This window comes from Spermophilus citellus, assembly GCF_964194105.1.
Source record: "Spermophilus citellus genome assembly, chromosome: 10".
Taxonomy (NCBI): Eukaryota; Metazoa; Chordata; class Mammalia; order Rodentia; family Sciuridae; genus Spermophilus; species Spermophilus citellus.
The window spans coordinates 47264693-47288352 of record NC_138197.1 but is presented as its reverse complement, the minus strand read 5'-3'; the positions used below and the strand labels follow the sequence as shown (position 1 = coordinate 47288352).

The following is a 23660-nucleotide window of genomic DNA, read 5'->3' as shown; positions in this document are numbered from 1 at the left end:
GCTAAAGGGAAGAAGTGGAGATATAGGCAAAAAATGGAATGATTAGTGGAGCAGATATTCATGGCAGGTGGCAGGGATGGGTTCAAGGGACCAAATAGAGAGAAGAACTCCACTTGAAGAGGATTTTTTACAGAGCTCCTCTGTGAAGGTAAGAAAAGGATGTGTACAAATTCAGACAAGCCTCTGGGTGGATGTATTGGTCAGCTTTCTGTTGCTGTGACCAAAAGTCCTGACAAGAACAGTGTAGCCAACCATTCAGTCCATGGTCACCTGACTCTAGTGCTCTGGGGCCAAGTGGTGGTGAAGGAAGGCTGCTAAGCTTCTGGTAGGCAGGAAGGGCGGGGAGGAGAGGAGAGAGGGGACAGGGAGAGAGGGAAAGAAGAAGGAGGTTGGGGAAGGGAGAGAGGGAAAGCAAACCAGGCACCAGAAACAAAATATAAATCCCAAAGGCATGACCCCAGTGACCTACTTCCTCCAACCACACCCTATCTGTCCACAGTTCAGATAGTGCAGTAGTCCTTTGAAGTTATTAATCCATCAAATGGATTAATCCACTGATTAGGTTATAGCTCTCATATTCTGATCATTTCAGTTCTTAACATTTCTTCATTAACACAGGAGCTTTTTGCAGAGGGTGGTAAGGAAAGGCTTATATCTAAACCATAACCATGAAGCAGCAAAAAGTTGATGAATTCAACATATAACAGTCTTTATTTTCTCCCTGAAGGACAAGGTAAGGTCATCTTCTGAGAGTGCTGGGGACAAGAAGTAGGTAGAGCATTTGAAGGAATTGAGGAAGATTTAGAATGAAAGAGGATATTGACCAAGAGTGAAGGTTCACATTTTCATTTACCTTCTTTATGAGGTATACAAACAGAATTTAGCACTAGCATTGGTAACTTTAAATTTTGGAAAATTCTAGGTAGCCATAAGAAGAACTACATATTACATGTGAACCTTCCATGCTTGCATTATAGTTGGAGGAAATAAAGAATTCAACTTCTAACTGGGAGTATACTGCCTATGTCTAGAACCAGATTTAGCTCTTCCAGAACTCTTTAAAAGTGAATATATACTTGTTGATTGATTGTATATCCTCCTCTGAGAAGTGTCTGTTCAGGTCCTTGGCCCGTTTGTTGATTGGGTTATTTGTTATCTTATTGTGTAATTTTTTGAGTTCTTTGTATACTCTGGATATTAGGGCTCTATCTGAAGTGTGAGGAGTAAAAATTTGTTCCCAGGATGTAGGCTCCCTATTTACCTCTCTTATTGTTTCTCTTGCTGAGAAAAAGCTTTTTAGTTTAAGTAAGTCCCATTTGTTGATTCTTGTTATTAACTCTTGGGCTATGGGCGTCCTATTAAGGAATTTGGAGCCCGACCCCACTATATGTAGATCGGAGCCAACTTTTTCTTCTATCAGACGCAGAGTCTCTGATTTGATATCAAGCTCCTTGATCCATTTTGAGTTAACTTTTGTGCATGGCGAGAGAAAGGGATTCAGTTTCATTTTGTTGCATATGGATTTCCAATTTTCCCAGCACCATTTGTTGAAGATGCTATCCTTCCTCCATTGCATGTTTTTAGCCCCTTTATCAAATATAAGATAGTTATAACTTTGTGGGTTAGTTTCTGTGTCCTCTAGCAGTCAGAGAAATGCAAATCAAAACCACCCTAAGATACCATCTCACTCCAGTAAGATTGGCAGCCACTATGAAGTCAAACAACAACAAGTGCTGGCGAGGATGTGGAGAAAAGGGTACACTTGTACATTGTTGGTGGGACTGCAAATTGGTGCGGCCAATTTGGAAAGCAGTATGGAGATTCCTGGGAAAGCTGGGAATGGAACCACCATTTGACCCTGCTATTGCCCTTCTCGGACTATTCCCTGAAGACCTTAAAAGAGCATGCTACAGGGATACTGCCACATCGATGTTCATAGCAGCACAATTCACAATAGCTAGATTGTGGAACCAACCCAGATGCCCTTCAGTAGATGAATGGATAAAAAAAATGTGGCATTTATACACCATGGAATATTATGCAGCACTAAAAAATGACAAAATCATGGAATTTGCAGGGAAATGGATGGCACTAGAGCAGATTATGCTTAGTGAAGCTAGCCAATCCCTAAAAAACAAATACCAAATGTCTTCTTTGATATAATGAGAGCAACTATGAACAGAGCAGGGAGGAAGAGCAGGAAGAAAAGATTAACATTAAACAGAGACATGAGATGGGAGGGAAAGGGAGAGAAAAGGGAAATTGCATGGAAATGAAGGGAGACCCTCATTGCTATACAAAATTACATATAAGAGGTTGTGAGGGGAATGGAAAATAAACAAGGAGAGAAATGAATTACAGTAGATGGGGTAGAGAGAGAAGATGTGAGGGAAGGGGAGGGGGGATAGTAGGGGATAGGAAAGGTAGCAGAATACAACAATTACTAATAGGGCATTATGTAAAATTGTGGATGTGTAACCGACATGATTCTGCAATCTGCATTTGGGGTAAAATTGGGAGTTCATAACCCACTTCAATCTAATGTATGAAATATGATATGTCAAGAGCTTTGTAAAGTTGTGAACAACCAATAAAAAAAGATTTTTAACAAACAAACAAAAAAAAGTGAATATAAACATAATTTTCCCATATAGGTATATGAAAACAACAAAATGAATTTCACTATTTTGTACATCCATAAGAATGGCATCCTAACTACTAGAATAATACATATTTCATGCTTGCATAATATATAAAAAAATGGATTCTGCTGTCATATATAAATAAAAATTTTTAAAAAAGAAAATGAAGAGAATAAATATAAAAGGCCAGGTGTGGTCTTGCACACCTATAATCCCAGCAACTCAGGAGGCTGAGGTAGATCACAAATTCAAAGCCAGCCTAAGTAACTAAGTGAGGCTTCAGCAAATTAGAAAGACCCTGTGTTAAAATAAAAAATAAAAAGGACTGGGGATGTTGCTCAGTGGTTAAGTGTCCCTGGGTTTAATCTCTAGTACAAAACAAACAAACAAACAAACAAAAAATGTAATTATAAAATATCATAAATATCAGTTTTTTTTTTTTTAAATCAGGACAAATCTTGAAAATGTGGGGATGGTCCTGCTGCCATGGATGAAATTCTAGAATCTGTATGTTTGGTATTTGTGGTCAAGAACCAAACATGTTCTTTTCCATCCATCTGTTCCTTTCTTTTGAGCTACTTGGAGTCCCTAGAGTCTTGAGCTCTTTTGGAAAGTTGGTAGTTACTGATTAGGTTGCTTTTCCCTCTCTGAGTTCAGGGTTCATGGAGTCCTCACTCAGAACAATGAATTCCCTCAAGTAGTTCACCGCAAAAGTAACACAGTTAAATTGACTGAGATTTCAGTGACCTTTCCTTTCTTTTCTTTCTTTCTTTCTTCTTCCTCCTCCTCCTCCTTCTTCTTTTTTTTTTTTTTTTTTTTTTTTTTTTTTTGGTCTGACAGAATAAAGGTCTAAGAATGTTCAGAAGATGAGCTGGATATGGATGAAAAGATACAGACTGAGTGTGTCAAAGTTTCCATTAGGAAAACAGAAGGTTTCTTGCCAAATAGAAACACACAGAAAGAATGTTCACTGCATTTCACCCCTCCCCGCTCACTGCGGCCTCAGACTCTTGCCAGCTCCATTTACAAACTCTCTAAGAGCATGTCTGAAACAGTACCCCACAAATGAGGGAAGAGGAGGAAGATTCCCCGACAAAACCCTGTGTCAGAATCAAGTGTTCCATGTTCCTCTCAAACGCAGTTCTCAGGCCATGCTCCAGCTGGCCTGGTCTCTGGACTCTCTCACCCCAAGTCCAACAGGGCGAAAAACCTGTGTCCAGCCTCCTGAACATGCTGGGCTTTCTCGTTTCTATGCTTTTGCTCTTGTTGTTCCTGCACCTTAGAATGCTTGGTTCACCTGAAAACATTTAGCTCACTCCTTAAAACCACGTGCAGGCCATCTTTCCAGTCCTTTGGGAAACCTGGCCAGACACTCTGTCCCCTCCCACTCCCCATTGCCCACCTCTTGAGTATTCTGCTCTGTAGGGGTCATCTGTTTCCTTTGTGTCCATGTGGCATTTTCTTCATTATAACTAGATACTGTGCTTCACCATATTTACTGTTGAATACTCTTTTCCTCCTTCATTAGACTGGGGACTCCTCTAGGAAGGAGGGGTACATCTTGTTGATATGCATGTGCCCAAAGTTTAGCATAATGTCTCGATTCGAGTCCTGCTTGCTAAATGTTTCTGAATGGACAGATGAACATGTGCCTAATATCTACCTAGCAATTACAGAAAGAATGAGGCTCCCATGAATACTAATAGTTCACATCCACTATCTCAATAAACCCTATTATCTTATAAGACCCTGTGCCCAATAGTTATTCAGTATTTTCATTCCTCAGAGGATCACCTGGAGGGTCAATGTGTCCTTCACAGTGCTTAGCCCACACTGTGTGTTGCCATTCAGCTCAGCAGTGTGCCTGTTGTCAACGTCAAGGCTACATAACTAAAAGTGAAGCAATTATTTGGCTCTGATTGCCAAATCCTTGGTATTTGTAGATCAGATGTTGCCGTCTGATTAAATTATCTATTTGATTTGGCATATTAGAATGATCGGATTGACTGGAGAAGTATCAAGTATCTACTTTATATGGGTCTATATGGATTGTGGGCCATTTGAACACCCCACTCGGGATTTCTTTGTTCTTTGATACAACTGATGGTTTACTAAAAAGTTGTGCTATTTTATTTGAAGATTTTGGGGGGAATTGGGGCCCTCTTTTACCAAACAGGAATCAGTATCAGGCTGTCAGACGAAATTTGGCTCTTCTTTGCAAAAGGGTTATATAAGACAAGCCATGCCCACAGAGTGAATAAACTGCATTTGATTTGGCCTTTCCCCTAGTTTCAATCCAGTGATCTTCCAGCTTTCATTGTTTCTGTTTTTCAGGGGAAATAACTGCAAAATGAAAAGACACTTTTGGAATTTAGACAGGAGGTTCTGTGAGATAGTAGCTCACATGTTCAAAGAGATAAAGTTTTTTTTTATTAGCAGTTTCACTTATAAAACATGTTTCATTTATAAAACACTTATAAATTGGTCTATTTTATAAGCACAGAGGCTGGGGATAAAACTCAGTAGTAGAGTGCTCACCCAGTATGCATGAATCCCTGGGATCAATCCCCTAACACCACCAGAAAAATATTAATTTCTTTTTTTTTTTTTTTGCACAAGATTTGGTGATTTTGTAGAGCACTAAGAATGAAAAACTTAACTTGTCTGGGATAAATATCCAAACTATATGGATTATAGAACCCCTTAAGTACCAGAGACCAAGATCTCCTTTTATGCAGTGACCTTCCTTACAAATAGTTTAGAAATTTGGGGTGCACATATCTTAACTAACAGGTACATTTGCCATCTGCAAAACCCCTCCTCCTCTACTTCTTGCCACTCCACTTTCCTTATTTAGTTCCCAGTAACACCAGGCAAAACAAAATTTTTGAAACTATTCACCTGTTCCAAATGCATAGCTTCCTGTTTTCCCTGGTTCTCACCCAACACCATTCACTCAACCCTAGTCATGTCATTTGGAAAATTAAAATAAATGCCATAAAAGAAGGCAGAAGATATTGCATTTCTCTACCATTTATTAAGGTTTTCATAGGGCCCTTACCACATAGGTCATGCCTTATTTTCCTGGCCACAATAATTAGGTGGAAATTCATGAAATGATGTTTAATGAAAATTTATCATCAGAAAGACTCCTTTCCTAGGAGGGGTGTGAAAACCAAGCAAACACTTGGCCTCCGTGCCTCTACTAACAATGCAGCAGAGCAGCAGCAGCTGGTCTTTATTTTGAAGTGGGAGTCCATTTACCAGTCATCCTATCTTCTCAGTTTGTCACTGTTTTGAGTAAATTGTGTAGTAGTAAGTGTGACTGTTTTTTATTACTTCTTCTGTTGTGTGGCTAACATCATAATATTTTTGTTTTCTGCAGGCATGAAACCAGATTTAAGCAACGTATGCTGGAACTGACGGACACAAACAACATTGCCTACTTATTTCTCTCAGCTGCCAACAGATGGCTGGAGGTCAGGACGGTACGTTCATTTCATGATTTCAAAATGGAAACCAAGCCGAGGAGTCCTGATGCAGAGAGGCAGACAGTTGTAAAAATTAGTCTTCCACTGAGATTCAGTGCTAGCCTCACATTTTCTGGACTTTAAAATAGCTCAGGTTTGTTTATGTTACAGATGAAATTTGTCATAATGTTTTAGCTAATGGCAAGACAAATAGCCCCAAAAGCAAAAAATTCATTTTGTGTTCATTACGGTCTCTGGATTACATAGGTTAATGGAATGGCAAATATTTATATAACTGCCATTTTTTTTTAAAGAACAAATCTGGTAAGTGTCCAGATGTATTCATTTCTTTCACTGAGTGGGATAGACCTGGAAGAGATGCAGCTTTCTATGTTTTAAGCCAGTGGAGGATCATATTAGCCCAAAATTAAAAAAAAAATAACTTTAATTAGTCATCTACTCCTTTCTCCTGTTTGATGTGAAAAAGCAAGCACAAATTTTGACCCTACACAGACTTGGTCCAGCAATTTAATTAATTTGAGTCCCAGTTCCTCATCTATAAAACAGGAATAAGAATATGTACCTCATGGGAGTATTAGGATTGAAAATAATAAATATGCCCTTATATGCTGATTATCAAAGGCACTAAAAATGTCTTCTGAATGGAAGGATGAATGAATGGAGATAGTATTTACCCTGGTAAGTGTTTCATAAACTGATCAACTAAAGGATGAAGTAGGAGAAAGTTGAGATAGTTGTTCTGGAGAAGAAGGAACACAGTCTGTGAGATTTGCAGCATGAATAAGTGACTTTTGGAGTAATGATGACATTAGATGGTGTTATCTTATGGTTAACTCTCAGTTTTATTCTGTTGGAAGAACCTTACTCCAATGGATTGTCTCCACCCATGCAGACTTTATTTTTTTATTGTTGCATTATAATTATACATAATAGTGGGATTCATGATGGCGTATTTGTACATGCACAAAACAGTCTGATTGCCCTAATTCCCCAGGAGCTTCCCTTTCTGTTCCTTCCTCTTTCTCCCATCTACTTGTTCTACTCTATGATTTCCTTTCTTTATTATTATTGTTACTTTAATTAGGGCATCATAATTGTACATGTACAATTATAATTGTGGAATTTTTTGGCATATTCATATGTAGCCAGTCATTTAAAACTCAATAATCAGAGAGGACAGATGAAAATAGGAGTTTTATAGCATTGAAATGAAGTGTCCAAGTTAAAACCGGAGCTGTTGATTGGTGGATATGGATTGATATGGCATCTTGGATGTTTTTTTTTTTTTTTTTACATGTGTGTGCTTTAGTTATGATTTCTCAGTGGTTTACGGAGATTATCCACCCACTATTATTAGTTATTATGCAGAAATTATTCAGCAATATAACACAATTATATCTCCCAAGTTTTTGAAAGAAGCATTGGTTGTTGATAAAAAATTCCTTCCAGGTGACAGTGAAGGCAGATAGCAAGTTGCATAAGATCTGTAACAAAACCAAAACATTTTTTCTAGACTCCATCCAATCCATAAATCCTTGCTTTAAACTTCTGTTTGTTGTGTCTTTTTCAAATTTGCATTTTTCTCTAAGGGAAAACATTGTATCTGAATAATAGAATTAGCAATGGAATAGCTAAATGAAAGAATGTTGCAGAATCGTAAGAGGGAAATGGTAATATTTGCCCATGTGTTTGATTTTCCTGAAGAGCAAGCGTGTCTTTTAGGGGGCGAGTGCATTTACTTTGGACTTGAGGTGTAGTGCATGTCCGCCTGTGACTCCTGTTTCTGCTCTTTAGCACTTCCTACTGTCAGGTTCATGGACAAGTGTTGAACAAGAATCTTCAAACAAACCATATGTTCAGTTCTCATTGCCAAAGCACAAGACTTTGGAGCCTTAAGGCTGCCAAGAAAGGGAAGGTCAGGACAAATTAGAAAGGAACAACAGCCAAGCTCAAAGTGGTTTCATTTGACCCAATACTTTAACCCCCACGTGGAAAAGTAGCTAAACACACCTGTACTGACATTTTAAATAGGAAGAACAGAATCTGCCATTCATGCCATTATTTTATAGTACATTTATTATTATACTTTCTCTGTGCTGTGTAATTATGATCCTTCCAAGATTTGCCAAACTAGTCTCACTGCTAGATCCCTCCTTTAAAATTTAATACAAGCTGGGCACGATGGCACCCACCTGTAATCCCAGTGGCTCAGGAGGCTGAGGCAGGAGGATTGCAAATTCAAAGCCAGCCTCAACAACAGCAAGGCACTAAGAAACTAAGTGAGACCCTATTTCTAAATAAAATACAATATCGGGCTAGGGATGTGGCTCAGTGGTCAGGTGCCTCTGAGTTCAATCCCTGGTACCAAAAAAAAAAAACAAAAAAAAACAATAAGGATAATTCACTCCTGAGTTTTGGTATCCTCCTCAAATTAAAACATCTTTTGCTTCTGTTTCTAACAGGTAAACGGGAATTTTGGTAGAAACTTTTGTTTGTTTACTGAAAAGTTCCAGACACATCCATTACACTTAAGTGTCAATATGTTTATGTGGATATGTACATGCACACCACACACAACCCTCTAGACAACTCCAGAGATCCAACATAAGACCAGTTGGCTTCCCTCTCATTCTATTCTTCTGAATACACTGAGCATTTTCATTAAAACCAGATATATTAAAATGCAAGTGCTATCTTCTAAGAATATATGGCACAGTAAGAGCACTGAGTAAATTAAGTAGATGATTTCTGTTGGGAAATCATCTTCCCTTCTAATTGTGTACATATCCATGACCCTATTATTACCATGCTTCTGTGGATGTATCCACATCACTGGAGACATAAATTCAGTTGAAATGACTGATCTTTTGTCAGAAGTATGAATATTGAGATATAGGACCTTGGAGACTGGGGTGTGAACTATTCTCTGAACACTGCAGCTGCACATATCCTGCTATGTAAGTCATTTGGGGGAAAAAAAGTAATGAGAACTTCTATTTGACCCCCTAAATCAGCCATCAATCTTATTTGCAATATCAACAAACCTTCCCCTTTACATATATATATATATATATATATATATATATATATATATATGCTATCAATTTTGTATTTCTTTATTACTGTAGTATCCTTTGCCATATTACTCAGGAAATTAAAATATCTGCTTGTAGCAAATATTCTTAGAGTTCTTAGAGCAGAAACATGATGAAAATGATACAAGGAGGGTCACTGCCTTGGGCATCAAGTGGAAGAGGCAGCAGGATTTCCTGACGCAGATTCTGAGATTTCACAAACTCACATTCAGGGACTCAGAACCTCGATGGAAACAGAAGAAAACATAATTTTACAGCTTGCTGTGACTGTTTTTGTCTTCCCTTTCTCTTCATTTCCAGTTCTAGCTTTTTCAAACTAATGTCCCTGCTATTGACAGAAAATCCTAAAGAGAGAAAAGGAGGGAAACCAGAGCAAAACCAGCATATTGAGTTTGGCAGGGTCTCTCAGCCCCATACAATGTGCGTTTGCCATCATTGTGGTTTTGGTTTGGGTTTGTAAACACGTGACTTTTGCATGGCAATCCCAATACATTCTCTTTCTCTGGGTGAAGTTGTCCTCATGGAGGATTCACTCTTGCCTACAATATATATATCCTATTTATTTTGAATTGGGAAAAAGTAAGGGCCATAATAACACACTCACATCAACAAAGGACAAAGGTCCAAAAGGATAAAATTATTTGGCTGGTATAAAAGTAGCCAGACAGGGGCCACTAGAGTAGCTTTGGCAGCAGAGGGGACTGTTTTTCCCCCGGGTGCCAAGTGAAGTGATCCTGTGCGATGCGTCGCTGCAGCCTAACCTTTGAATGCTGCCTACGCTCTGGTTCAGCACAGCGTTTTTCTCTGCACTAAACAATTCCAGTTCTTTGGCACCAGTGTTTCCACTTGCAAAAGTTGTGTAATTCTATTTCAAGGCTGTCTTTCCAAGGCTTTGTCTTGCTGTGTGGTGAAAGGATAAAAGAAAATTCACATCAGGAAGCCAAAAAGAAAAAAAAAAGGGGGGGGGAGGGGATTGGAATCCGCATGCTAAAGTGAAAATAGTCTTCAGGGTGAACTTGCACAAGAGCATACTTTGTGAAATAGCACAGAGCTTTTTGTGTGTTCACAACTCCACAGTAGACAGGTGTGAAGTGATCTTTTAATTTGGAGGAAATATATTCTCCTCCACCTGCAGTGGTGCCATAAACATACTCCTGAGGGGTATAGGGAGGAAATAGATCATATACATTTTGGTTACTGTTAACTTTTTGCAAGTCTGTTTTATAGAGATTTAGAATTCTCATTATAATCCCACGCATAGACTGAATCACTTATTAGGAATCTGACGAGAGGCTTCTCTTTTGACATGGAAATCCAAGGCTTCTATTCTGGGGGAGAGTGTTGGATTCATAAAATTGATAGAAGTTATAATTTAGCGATATACAAGTAAAATGTCCTATGATTGGTTTTTTTGGGGGGGAGTACTAATGTATTTAGGATTAATATACTAAGTTTCTTAAATTGAATCTTATGCCATTGTATCATTTTGACAGATGCTTGTCATTGAATAAATTGGTTAGGCTATGTAAGGTCTTAATAGAAAAAGTGTTGTGCTTTCTAAGTATTTACTGTCCTCTGAGTGAGTCGTTCAGTGTGCCTGCTTCCCATTTCTTAATTTATTGCTCTTAAGCCATTTTTCTGTTTATATATTTGCAGAGAAATAGAAACCATAGGGCTATTTTGAAATTCATTAAACTTGTTAACACTAAAGGAAGTAGAAAATTGATAGCTAGTGTGAGTTTTTATATTATCTCTCAATTTCATATTTATATACCACTGTACTATTTGAAGGGAAGTAATTTAAATTTAGTGATTATGCTATGAAACTTTCTTGTTAAAAGTTGTGCACAAAGGAGCTTTGTCCCTTACACAGATCAAGATAAAATTCTGATCAAATGCTTCCCCCATAATTCCAATTCCTTAGAAAAAACATTTTTGTGCAGTAGTAATAATATAGAAGTGAGCTGGAAAATAGTATTAATTAAATGACATTGTGAACAGCACTTTCTAAAAAAGAGCATAAAAGGAATATTTAATGATAAATAATTTTGTTACAGATCCTAGTGACATATTAGCTTTCAAGTTATATCTATTTGAATCTGACTATAAATTTTGATCATGGGTTCATCTGAAAATTTGCCTATAAAATGTACCTCAAAAAGCTATGCCTTCTTTTTACTGAAGTCTCAAAAACATTATCTCTATAATATCTTTACATATGAATTGGAGACTCGTTAATTACTGAACTAATAATGCCTAGTCGTAACACTGACAAATTTCACAGGTCATTTTGAAAACATTAGCTATGTGGAAGCAGACCAGAAAATATATGACTATAATGTATTGATCAGCCTTCTCCCTTTACTTCCTTATCCTGGTTTCACTTCTCTTTCTGAATCTTTTCCCAGAGTAAGACTCTATGTGTTCCCAGAAGTTATTTTAATTCAAGAAAAAGTAATTAAAATTGTCATCTAGTCGAATCTGCCATTTAGTTCTATGCTGCGTGTGAATCCAGGAGCCCAAGATAGAATACAGAGTTTTCTGTATTAAACTAAATTGAGAGAGAGTGTGTGTCTCTGTGTATGTGATGTTTTACATTTCCTTTGTCCTATTAATATTGGGCCTATGGCTTAATTTTCATTTATATAGACTCAGTGATTATTTTGTTGCTTCAGTATCTCGTATGTGGCCCTGTTCTATTTTAGCCCTGTTCTTACCTGCTCTCTGTAATGAATACAGCAACACAGCAATTTATGAGCCTCCCAATTGAAATAATAAAAAATAATATGATTTGGAATTGAATGGTCAAGTAAGAGTGGTTTTCACTTTAGGAAAGCAAAGAACCCCTAACCCTTATGCCTGGCAAAGCTTAGTAGGAGATGGTCATAGCACAGTTCAAAATGGGGTCAAAAAGTTCATAAAACTTGGTGTAGAATTCCTTACTTCATCAAATATGCATTCTTGTAGTAGCTTTCCATGTTCAACTCTAAAAATTGGGAAAAGAAGCTGGTAGAGAATTAAATGATTCACAGGATCTCTAAAAGCAAAGATGTTTGATGTCCTAATTTAGAAGATATTCGAGTCATAGAAATACTCAGAAAATGTTTTATGAAGAGGTGAATGTACCCAATCATTTCTTCCATAAAGAACCTCTAAACCTTTACAATGTACTTAGAATAGAAACTAATACAACAAGTGTCTTGCTCTTGCTAGATATAATAAATGGAAAATATTGAAAGACCCTGTCCTTACGGAGCTTGGATTCTAGTGAGAGTAGATAGACAAAGAACTTTTTTAAAAATAAGCAAATAAGATCATTTCAGGTATCTCTAAGTTTTTTGAGGAAAATAAAACAGGGCAGTGAGATAGAGAACAGCTCTAAAGCTAGAGTTGGGGGCCAAGAAAGGAAGGCCTCTCCAAAGAGTTGACATTTGATTGACACTTTAACAGTGAGTAGAAGCCAGGTGTCAGCGACCTGTGGACAAACATTCAAGGAAGCCATTAGCAGCAACAAAGTCGGTGGGTGTACTTCCAAGAACAGGAAACAGCTAGTGGGGTTGAAGCATGAAAGGAATTCAGATAGGGTCTGAGTAAGGAGGACATAGAATTCATACTTTATGTCATGTAAAGCTTTGTAATCCATCATTGTTTAAAGTTATTATAGGTGCTGTAGGAAGGCATTGATAGTTCTATAGAGAGAAGCTATATTATCTGACTTACACTTTTAGAAGAATATATGAATGAATGAGTGCGAGTGCGGCTGTTCTTCCCAAAGAAGTCAACACAAAAATCAGAGAATAGAAATTGATAACAAAGAGCCTTGCTCCTAACATTTAATGTATACATCCTCACAGAAATTTCTCAGGAGCTGAGTAATGTGTTTCTTTACATACTGCTAGGAATTCCTTGTTGTAAATATCCTCTTGTACTCATTTACTTTTTTACAACTTATCGCCGAAAAATCTTATGAGTATTTTTTGGAAAGATAATATGTAAATAACAAATGTATCACATGATATTGAAAGTATGTACTTTACATGAGGGCTAAGAAGGAAAAAAATCATTGCTACAAATGTTTTAGAAGTATTTGGGGGCTCATATAGACATTTATAAACCATGAAAAAAAATAATCCAGACTGGTTAGATTCTGCCTCCATCCAGTTATTGTTTCAAATAAAGGGGAAAAGAAGAAGAACTGTCTGGTTGGAATGTGGTAAATCCTTAGCAATGACTACATCAAAAAAAGTGAAGGAGTATTTACTACCTTTGTGGAACTCTTTATCTCAAGGGATGAACTCTACATGATTAATTTTTTTAATCCTTTATAACAATTATGGGAATCAATATAGAATTAAATGTTAGGGCCTCTTTTGATCTTTGATGTCTTATAATGGATGCACATGTTTAAGCTGGCTTCAAATGTTTGAAAATCATTCAGGAGAAGAAAGACATCTGATGAATGGAGATGAGGAAATCTAGCTGGTACTTAACTTATTTATTATTTTAAAAAAATCTCTGTGAATTAGGCACTATTTATATTTTTTTTGAAGAAAAATTGAGAATCAAGGGGGTTTAAATTACTTGTCTGAGTCCACTAGCTAGTAACTGGCAAAGCCAACATTTGAACCCAGGTTTGGATTCCAAGGCTGAGATACTGTTTGTTCTCCAACAGCTTGATCTTTAAAACTCTTTTTTCAAAGAGTCAACAATGCACATGTGTGAACTGATTGGAGAAGTTTCATTCATTTATTTCAGCACATTAAACATTCCATTACTGTTAATAAAGTCTTATCACCAAGTTGCTAGTTTTTTTGTTTTGTTTTGTTTTTTGAGGATCACAGATATGTCAAGCTAGAGAAGGGGTTCACCAGTGGGGTGAAACTTGAGATTAGTCTAGGGAATCCAAGTCTGAAATTCTACCTGCTTCTGGGACTTGTGACACATCAGCATGAGAAGTTTTTTGGATTTATTTTTCAAACAAGAGGACAGACCAATACCTAAGAAGATTGGGAAATGGGGAATGAAGAGGGTGTTAGGAAATAAACAGATGTCTGCTGACTCCCATTTGAGTCTAAGGTTGACCTTCGTGAATTTTTAAAGTTTTGCAATAGAGTTTATCATTGAATCATGGAAAATTTAGGTACTCTGAGACATGTGCATACTTTATGAGCACATATAGCATTTATTCTCATTTACATAGATCAGCAGATCTAATGTCCCAGACTCTGAGCACAGTTGGCAAAAAGTTCAGATACAGTTGCCAACAAGTTAAATAGAGGGACATTTCTGCAAGGATCTCACTCTACCACACAGAGAAGCTATTGCAATCCCGACAAAAGTACATGTGAAATATAAGCTAGAAAATCAGGTCCAAAAATGTGGCTTGTCTGGCAACACAATGTATATAAATGTGGAGTGGGGGCAAGGTCTTGTTTCTGACACCAATTGCAGCTTAACTTCTGAGAAGGTAAAAGGTATTTAACTTCTGAAAACCCCTATCTTATATAATGAGAGTGTGGCACCACTCTCCTTTCCAGTTGTAATATTGCAAGTTCTCGTTATTCCATATCTTAGGTATCCTTCCTCTGAAATGTAACAGAACACATGGTGATCACTTTAGTTGAGATTTTTGGTTTAAGAACTTGGGAATAATTTTGTGACTTTTTGCTTGCTCTTTTTCAGGATTACCTGGGAGCTTGCATTGTCCTTACTGCATCTATTGCTTCCATTAGTGGGTCATCCAATTCTGGATTGGTGGGCTTGGGTCTCCTCTATGCACTTACGGTAGGTATGAATATGAATGAAAATATCTCTTTCTGTGCAGCAGTGGAGGAACATTCTGTAGTTATTGCCAACTCTTATTCATGGACATAAGAGGATAAGTTTGAAATAGATAACAAAATGACATCTTACCAAGAATGATAGTTTGGAACCCAAATCTAACATTTTAGACAGGTTGGCTCCATTTTTGAAATTGCAAACTGATTTTTAAAAGCTTCTCAAGTTCTATGATGAGTGCTCTTCATGTTGCTTGAAATCCCTATCCTAAGTTGTTCACAATCCAGTTGGGGACACTAAAATGAGTGTGGAAATAAATGAGATTCATGCAAACAGTAATGTATACAATTACCCACTGTGCGAGGGATGTCAGAAGACAGTTCACAGAACAGTGACAAGGGAGAACCTTGAAGAAGAGCAGACATCTTCTTTGCCAACATCTCCCATTATGTCCTCCCTGGTCTCTGATGACTTACAGCAAGTACAGATTATACCACATGATGAACACTAGCATCTAAGTCATCCAATCCCCAAATATCCTATAAATATGAAAATTGTTTACCTTAATTTTAAATATGTGAATTTTTTGTCACCTGACACAGATTACCAATTATTTGAACTGGGTTGTGAGGAATTTGGCTGACCTGGAGGTGCAGATGGGTGCAGTCAAGAAAGTGAACAGCTTCTTGAGTATGGAGTCTGAGAACTATGAAGGCACCATGGGTATTTTTTTTTTCAATTAAATATTATTTTAAGCAAATATTACATGTGTGTCAGGCATATTGTTGTTTAGCTTTTGTTTACCACTTTAATATTCTTATCTTGATTTTGCTTGATTGAACACCTGAACAAAGGACTGTTTAGACCTGAAAAGTCTTGGGCTCAATTAGAGTCCAAGTAGACGTTATTTTATAATATTTAAAGAGTTGTAAAAATATTGGGGCTTTATTGCATTAATTGCCAATCTAAACTACGAGTTCTTGAATTTTCTTCCTTAAGACCTTTTTAACTTAGAAGTCAAGAAACTTAGATCTTAAAATACTAAATGAGATTCTCAATTCTGTTGGAATAAAACTGGCAGGAAATTCAATACTGAGAACAGAATAATCTTTATTAAATGCAAATCTCAAACTTAAAATGCATATCTTTGTCTAAATCCTTCCATGACTTTATAGCTCTCCAAGGACAAAAACCTAGATAGCTTAGCTAAGACCACCAGACCCTGCATAAGTTAACTCTCGCCACCAACCTAGTCTTATTTCTCATTGTCACTTGCACAACTTCTACTCTGGCCTCACTAGCATGCTATGCTTCCTTTTCATCTTTTTTCTTCTCTTAGACATATTTGAACAGAGCTCCCCATCTCTTATCTTCTAAGATTCTTATCTTCTTGGAGCCTCGTGGAATGCTCAGATTGCCACCATCTGTGCTCCCAGTGTGCCTTTGGTTTCCCTGCACCATGTGGCTCTCCATATAATAGTGTAAATGCCTCATGTCCCTCCCCAGGACACAGAAGGCACCTCAAGCCACGTCTTTCATCTCCATATCCAGCACCATGCATAGCACTCTCACATCTTAAGCACTCCTATGTTTGATGATTAACTAACTGAACAAATAAATCAGTTCAAAAATAATCTCTCTGTATTCACTGTGAATAGAATTGAATAATGAAAGACTGAAGAGCCATGATCCTAGTTAATGCCCTAAAAACAAACATATAAAAAATTTTTAAATTCTTAACCAAGACATGTTTACTTCCAATGTGACTTAGTTTTAAAAAATATAAACTATTATAGATTTGGATTCAATAATATTTTAAGTTTAGGAAAGATCACATATATTAAAATCATTATTAAAATTGCATATAGACAGGCCAGGCGTGGTGGCATACACCTGTAATTCCAGCGGCTTAGGAGGTGAAGCAGGAGGATCATGATTTCAAAGCTAGCCTCAGCAATGGTGAGGCATTAAGCAAATCAATGAGACCCTGTCTCTAAATAAAATGCAGAATAGGGCTGGGATGTGGCTCAGTGGTCAGGTGCCCCTGAGTTCAATCCCCAGAACCAAAAAAAAAAAAAAAATGCATATAGACATACTTAAGCTTGTGTATGTTTCTCCATATATATCTATTTACCTATTATCTATCTGTCCTTCCAACCCCTAGATCCTTCTCAGGTTCCAGAACATTGGCCACAGGAAGGAGAGATCAAGATTCATGATCTGTGTGTCAGATATGAAAACAATCTGAAGCCTGTTCTTAAACATGTCAAGGCTTACATCAAACCTGGGCAAAAGGTATGGAATTCAATGCTATTTGATTTGTTTTATACCTTAAAAACTTTGATGAAGCTCATTGTCACTCCTTAAGCTCTTTGAACATTGAAGCCTAGTAAATGTAATCTCACTGGGCTCTGATCGTATTCCCTGCATGGTGTAGATACAAGAACCTGTAAAAGGAGAGAGGGAGAGACAGGATCAGAGTACAATACATGTTCTCTAGGTCAGATTGCCATTCATTCATCTCCCATGAAAATCAGAAATGTTAACAGTAGGTGTTTTGTTTAAAATCTATGGCTTCTAGCTATGACCATATCAGACATTTCCTTGGGAACCTTTGCCAAGGAAAAGGTCTTGCTCTAGTCCCCAAATGACCTCTTTCAATATTGTAAAAAGAATAAGTGTTCGGGGTGGAAAAAATGGACTCATTCTACTTTTTGTTATAAACTCATCATTTCTAAGACAAAATAAAATGACATGCTATATGCAAAAATTGCACCATGAAGGAAAAACAATACAACCATGTGGAAAGGAAAAGAGTTTGAATGTATTCATTGAGGATCAGGTGAGGACTTCATGCTTTTATTTTAATAATGATAGCTCGTAAGATCTAAGGAGAAAATGAGATTGTAATGAGACTACTCAAATAGTCTGTGTTTTTGTCATATCGTTTCTAAGCCAATTATACTTTTGTCCATTTTCTGTTCTTTCTCTGAGTCCTCTTCTCTTTGAGTGACAGTTGTTTTTTCAGGTGGGCATATGTGGTCGCACGGGCAGCGGAAAGTCTTCCTTATCGCTGGCTTTCTTCAGAATGGTTGATATATTTGATGGTAAGTTGTTAATTAATTTTTTAAATCAGTTATATGGTGCTTTCCTTTCAAAAACATTTTCAAGTTATCTAATTCTGCAAAAGTAAAAAGCAAATATTTATAAGGACTTTGTGCCCTCACGTGGTTCAAAGCAGATGTCCCAAATAAATAACCCAAAGATAAAGAAAGAACATAGAATTGGGAAAATAAAATGATTAGCCCTAAGCTAAAGTGTAGAGATTGCTGCTAAAGAGTTCTAATGAACTGGTAAAATGAAGATGGCTGTCCACTTTGAAGAGCAGTAGATGTAGGTTGCATTTCAAGAGTAAGAAAGATGGAAATGTTGTCTTGCTTTCCTCAAACTAAAAATATATGTTTTTACATCAAAGAAAGAAATTTTACAAGGAAATGAATAATGTGTATTTTAAATTTTGGTGCATGACTCGTGCCTCATCTTCTGAGTAACATGGATTAATAACGTCAAACATCTTTGCTATGAAGTGCTGAGTTCATGTAAATAACATACAAAAAAATATTTATTCATCTATGGTAAGAGCATAGAAATAATTTAATTTAATCTGTATTTTAGAAAAAATATGTCACACTATTTAGTTTGTCAAGTGGCCTATAAATAGGTCAGCAGAAAAGACATAGAAGACACCTCAAATTAAAGGGAATCTAAGAATGAACTTGACCCCCACCCCAAGGAAGAGCTTGCTGTTATTACCTACAATGACTGTGATGACTATAGTACTTTACATTTTTATTGTACTTGAAAGATTACAGTTTTTATTTTCATCTACATGACATAAAAAGATCTGCATATAAACAACAACATTCAACTGTGGTATCTGGAATTGGGGGTGGTGTGTTAAATTCCAGAGCAATGTAGGCATCCATCCCTGGGTTAGCAGTGTTACAAGACAAGTACACAATCAAAAGGCCATTGACTGAAAGTTTTCATAAAAACCTGTGGTTCTGACCAATCATATTAGGACAGCCTGATGCCCACGTGTCTAGAACATGATTTCAGGCTCCATGTGAACTCTCAGTGACTTGTTCACTTTTTAGTAGCACTAGGTAATTAATAGTTTAATAAATAACATATTTTTCCTGAAAGACACAGTTTAAGCTTCTCACCCTTACCTGCCCTCGAGTCTATAGATCTACCAGGTGAAAGGACTGCACCTGCCATTTTGAGCTTAGCATACTTATCTCCCAGGGTGATGTTGTCTTTGCATACAAATGAGATGATAAAATAATTCTATCTAAAGTTGAGGAAAGAAGATCAAGATTGCATAATTTGCAAAAAAAAAAGATATATCTATCATAGAATTCACTTTCCTATTTGTAATGCATTGTGCTAGTCAATTGATACAGGAGTGAATGAAGACAAAAAAAGACAAAAAAAGCTTTGTCTTCAAGAAAATTTTGTTTTAATTTGGAGAGAGAGCATTAAAGAAATAAGTGAGTATATAATATATATATACATACACACACATACACATACACATAAATAATCATATATATATTATATATATTATATATGGAGAGAGAAAGAGAGAATGAATATGAATATGTCAGATCAGATTCTGGTCAATCCCAAGAAGATAAATCAAGCAAGGAAGGGGTATAAAGGAAGAGTAAAAAAGAAAGGACCCTGAAAATTATAAAACTATTTTGGGCTTATAAGGCCATATAAACTGAATAAAAACTGAAAATTTCCTTAAGAGAAGTACATATAAGAAAGGGAAACTATTACCCTTTTCAGAAACATGTCATAATGTTTCCTAAATGGAAAGCTTTATTTTCAGAATTTAATTGGTGCTAGGAAAAAACCTTTAATTTGTAAACAAATGAAAATTTTACTTGTGAGTTTACCACATGCCTGTAATTTTTGTTTCTCCTTCACAGGAAAGATTGTCATCGATGGGATAGACATTTCTAAACTGCCACTGCATACGCTACGTTCTAGGCTTTCTATCATTCTGCAGGATCCAATACTATTCAGTGGTTCTATTAGGTGGGTAACATTCAACAAAAATCTGTGGGCCTTAGTATTCCTCCTCAGGTCATAGGTTGGTTTTGTTTTGTGAGTTATTTTTCAGGTAGATGTGAAAAAATTACCAAAATGTTAAAATCAAATAGACTGTCCAAAGATTTGAGTTGGGAAATCCTAGAGTTGGTAAATTAACCCGTAAAAGCCAAATCCCTGTGTTTCCAAGAGCTCTTTTCTTTTAGTTTGATTATAGTTCAGAGAAAAAATTGGTAGCAGTGATTCTTGGAAGACATTTCTTAGGTATTCTAACCTACAGATACCTGCCTAACTCTTGTGTGCCTGGCCTAGCCTGAACTGATAACTCTGAACTTAGTTATTTTCTTTGCTTGTCTCGCTATCCTTCACAACCTTACTTTCGGCCACAAACTGATGGGAAAAGGTTGCTACAGTCTTCTTTATTTCTGGATCATGGTTTCACACATACACACACAAAACAACAACAACAACAAACAACAATAACAACAACAAAAACTGGAAGTATTTTCTATCTGTTAAGTACTTTAAATATACCTGTCGGACGAAGTTCTTAAAACGTTGTTCTAGATTGTTGTTATCCCCATTTTACAAATGAGTATTTTGAAACACAAAGAAGCTATAACTTCCCCAAGTTCATACACCTAGGAAGTAGTGAAACTGAGATCTCACCTGAAGTTTGCCTTATTTCCAAGCGCACCCCCCTGAGATCACATTTGTCATTTCATTCATCCTGTGTCCTTTCTTCTCTACCATTCACTAATCACAAAGAAGTACTTGCCACCTCCTTTTAATTGTTGTTTATATTGAAGAGAAAAGAAAATGTATGTAAGATTTCTCAATACTCACCTGTAAAGTTACTTTGATATAAAGTTCTAGATTATCAAGCTGTTTAACAATACCATGGTCAATTTATATCTCTGAGTGTATTTATTCTGAATACCACTATTATTGTTGGTGCAACCCAGCTTATCTAAAGTTGCATATGTTCCCATATTGATTTATGTATTTAACATCATTTCTTCAGGAATATTAGTAAGACACTAATCAAGTTATACTAAGTATGATATAGAGTAGGTAAATCCAAGGAACAAAATTAATTGTATTTCAAATGGCCGACATGTATATGAAAAAATATTCAATATCTATAATAATCAGGGAAATGCAAATCAAAACTACATTGAGATGCCATCTCATTCCAGTTAGAATGGCAGTCATCAAGAACACAAATAATATGCTGGAGATGATATGGGGGGAAGAACACTTTTACATTGCCGGTGTGATTGTAAATTAGTACCACCACTAAGGAAATTAATATGGAGGTTGCTCAAAAAACTAGGAATGGAACCACCATATGACCCAGATATATCCACTCCCTGGTATTTATACTAAAGTTAGATACTATAGTGATATATGTATACATGTGTTTATAGAGACACAATTCACAATAGCCAAATTATGGAACTAGCTTAGGTCATCTGTCTGTCAGCAGATGAATCGATGAAGAAAATGTGGGATATATAAACAATGGAGTTTTATTCAGAAAAAAAGAAGAATGAAATTATGTCATTTGTAGACAAGTAGATGGAACTAGTGAATTTATTTTAAGTGAAATATTCCAGACTCAGAAAGTCAAGGGTTCTGTTTTCTCATATTGTAGAAGCTAGAGAGAGAAAAAAAAAGAAGTGTATGCCATGAAAATAGAAGGGGGATCAGTAGAGTAGAGGAAAGGGACCAGGATGGAGGAGGAAGGGAGAGAAAAGGAAGGTCCTAGGGAATGAAACTGACCAAATCATGTGCATGTATGAATATGTAAACAACAAACCCACTCTTGTGTAAAATTACAATGCACCAATAAAAATGATCTTAAAAATTGTTATTATGTATGTAAATCTACCTAATGATGTCATCAAAACATTTTTGATAACCCTAAGTTTATTCATTCATTCATTCATTCATTCATTAAGCATGAATTCAGTGCTTGCTCTATCCTGAGCACTGTTCTAGGTGCTGAATAAAAAGCAGAAACAAAAACGTATATGAAAATTGCATTTTAAGGAAAGAAAAGCAATGGGCAAATATATATTGAAATTTCTCTTTTATTTTATATATTTTTTATTATTTTAAACTATTTTTCCCTACAGGTTTAATTTAGATCCAGAGTGCAAATGCACAGATGACAGACTCTGGGAGGCTCTAGAAATTGCCCAGCTGAAGAATATGGTCAAATCTCTACCAGGAGGTCTAGGTATATTTTCTAAATTGTACATTTGCTTTTTCAATATGCAATTAATTCTGCATGCTAGAATCACATAATTAGTGTTAAATTCTCTCATTCATTGATGCTGAGTATTGAACCCAGGGCCTTGTGCATACTATGCACACACTTTACCACTAGGATACACCCCAAGCCCGATGTTAAATCCTCTTATACTTAAAATAATCTACTGAATGTCATTAAGACATTTTAAAATCTAGTGAGCTATTTTGCATAGAATATAAGAGGATAAACCTTAGAATAAATTCTGTTCCAAGTGTGCAGTCCGAAATATCCCAATTAATATGTTTACCTCTTCAGTCTTCTCATTACCTTCACTTTAACCAGGTATTTCCTTGTGCTCATTCTTGTTCAGGACTACTTATCCTCAGAAAATGGATAAGTTATTTCAGAAGCTATTTAGAGTCCTTAACACCTCCTAAGAGAAGTTAATTTCCCAGCCATTTTCTTTGCTGCCAACAGGGAATATTAGTTTGATTTACATTACATAATTTTCATCTTGTTTGAAGACATTATTTTGCGTTATCTTGTTTAGCACTGGTTTGGGCCATTGTTGTGAGGAATGAAACATGTATTCAAATAATCATGGATAAAAACTCAATCCCAGCGGTAGCATAATTTCTAACAAAGAATGATAATGAGGTGAAAGAATAACCTGTTAGTGAAATAACAGAGAATTCATATTGTCTCTATAAAACTGAACACCTATAGTTACAGACTTTTGTTTTATTAAATTCTGCACTAATATAGGAAAACCATAGGAAAATAAAAGTTTAGTTTTTTGATATTCTAATTTTAATACACATTATGTAGTTTCCAATTTGATTGTGTTGTTTGGCATCTAGGTTTTTTGTTGTTTTTAAGGAAGACTTCCTGAAAAGCAATACATTTTTTCTGATTTTAATTAAGTCCTAAATAGAAGCATCCCAAAAACAAAAATTAAGACAGCATGTTTTTCTTTTAGTTGTTGATAGACCTTTATTTTATTCATTTATTTATATGCAGAGCTGAGAATTGAACCCAGTGCCTCACACATGCAAGGCAAGTGCTCTACCACTGAGTCAAATCCCAGCCCAGGATAGCATGTTTTTAAAAAAAGTTTTATTTACCTTGCTAGTATCAGGTTGCAAGAATAATTTCAGAAATTTGGATGAACTTTCCAATAATAATTCTTGATTATTTGTTCCCACCACCATTAATAGCTGGAAAGACAGACATTTAAAACCATATAATCCTTTTCACTAACATGAGAGCTGAA

At 36.2% G+C, this 23660-nt stretch overlaps 1 protein-coding gene across 14 annotated transcripts in view; it reads left to right on the top strand.

Moving 5' to 3' along the window:
* Positions 1–23660, top strand: part of ABCC9 (ATP binding cassette subfamily C member 9) — a 134996-nt gene that overhangs the window by 101484 nt on the left and 9852 nt on the right. For all 14 annotated transcript variants that reach the window (XM_081309842.1, XM_081309841.1, XM_081309851.1 and 11 more), the window contains 7 exons: positions 6028–6130; positions 14911–15012; positions 15609–15729; positions 17171–17301; positions 18035–18113; positions 20007–20115; positions 22269–22372. In XM_081309842.1, coding sequence (XP_081165968.1) covers positions 6028–6130; positions 14911–15012; positions 15609–15729; positions 17171–17301; positions 18035–18113; positions 20007–20115; positions 22269–22372 — 749 coding nt within the window. The remainder of the gene's footprint in view (positions 1–6027; positions 6131–14910; positions 15013–15608; positions 15730–17170; positions 17302–18034; positions 18114–20006; positions 20116–22268; positions 22373–23660) is intronic.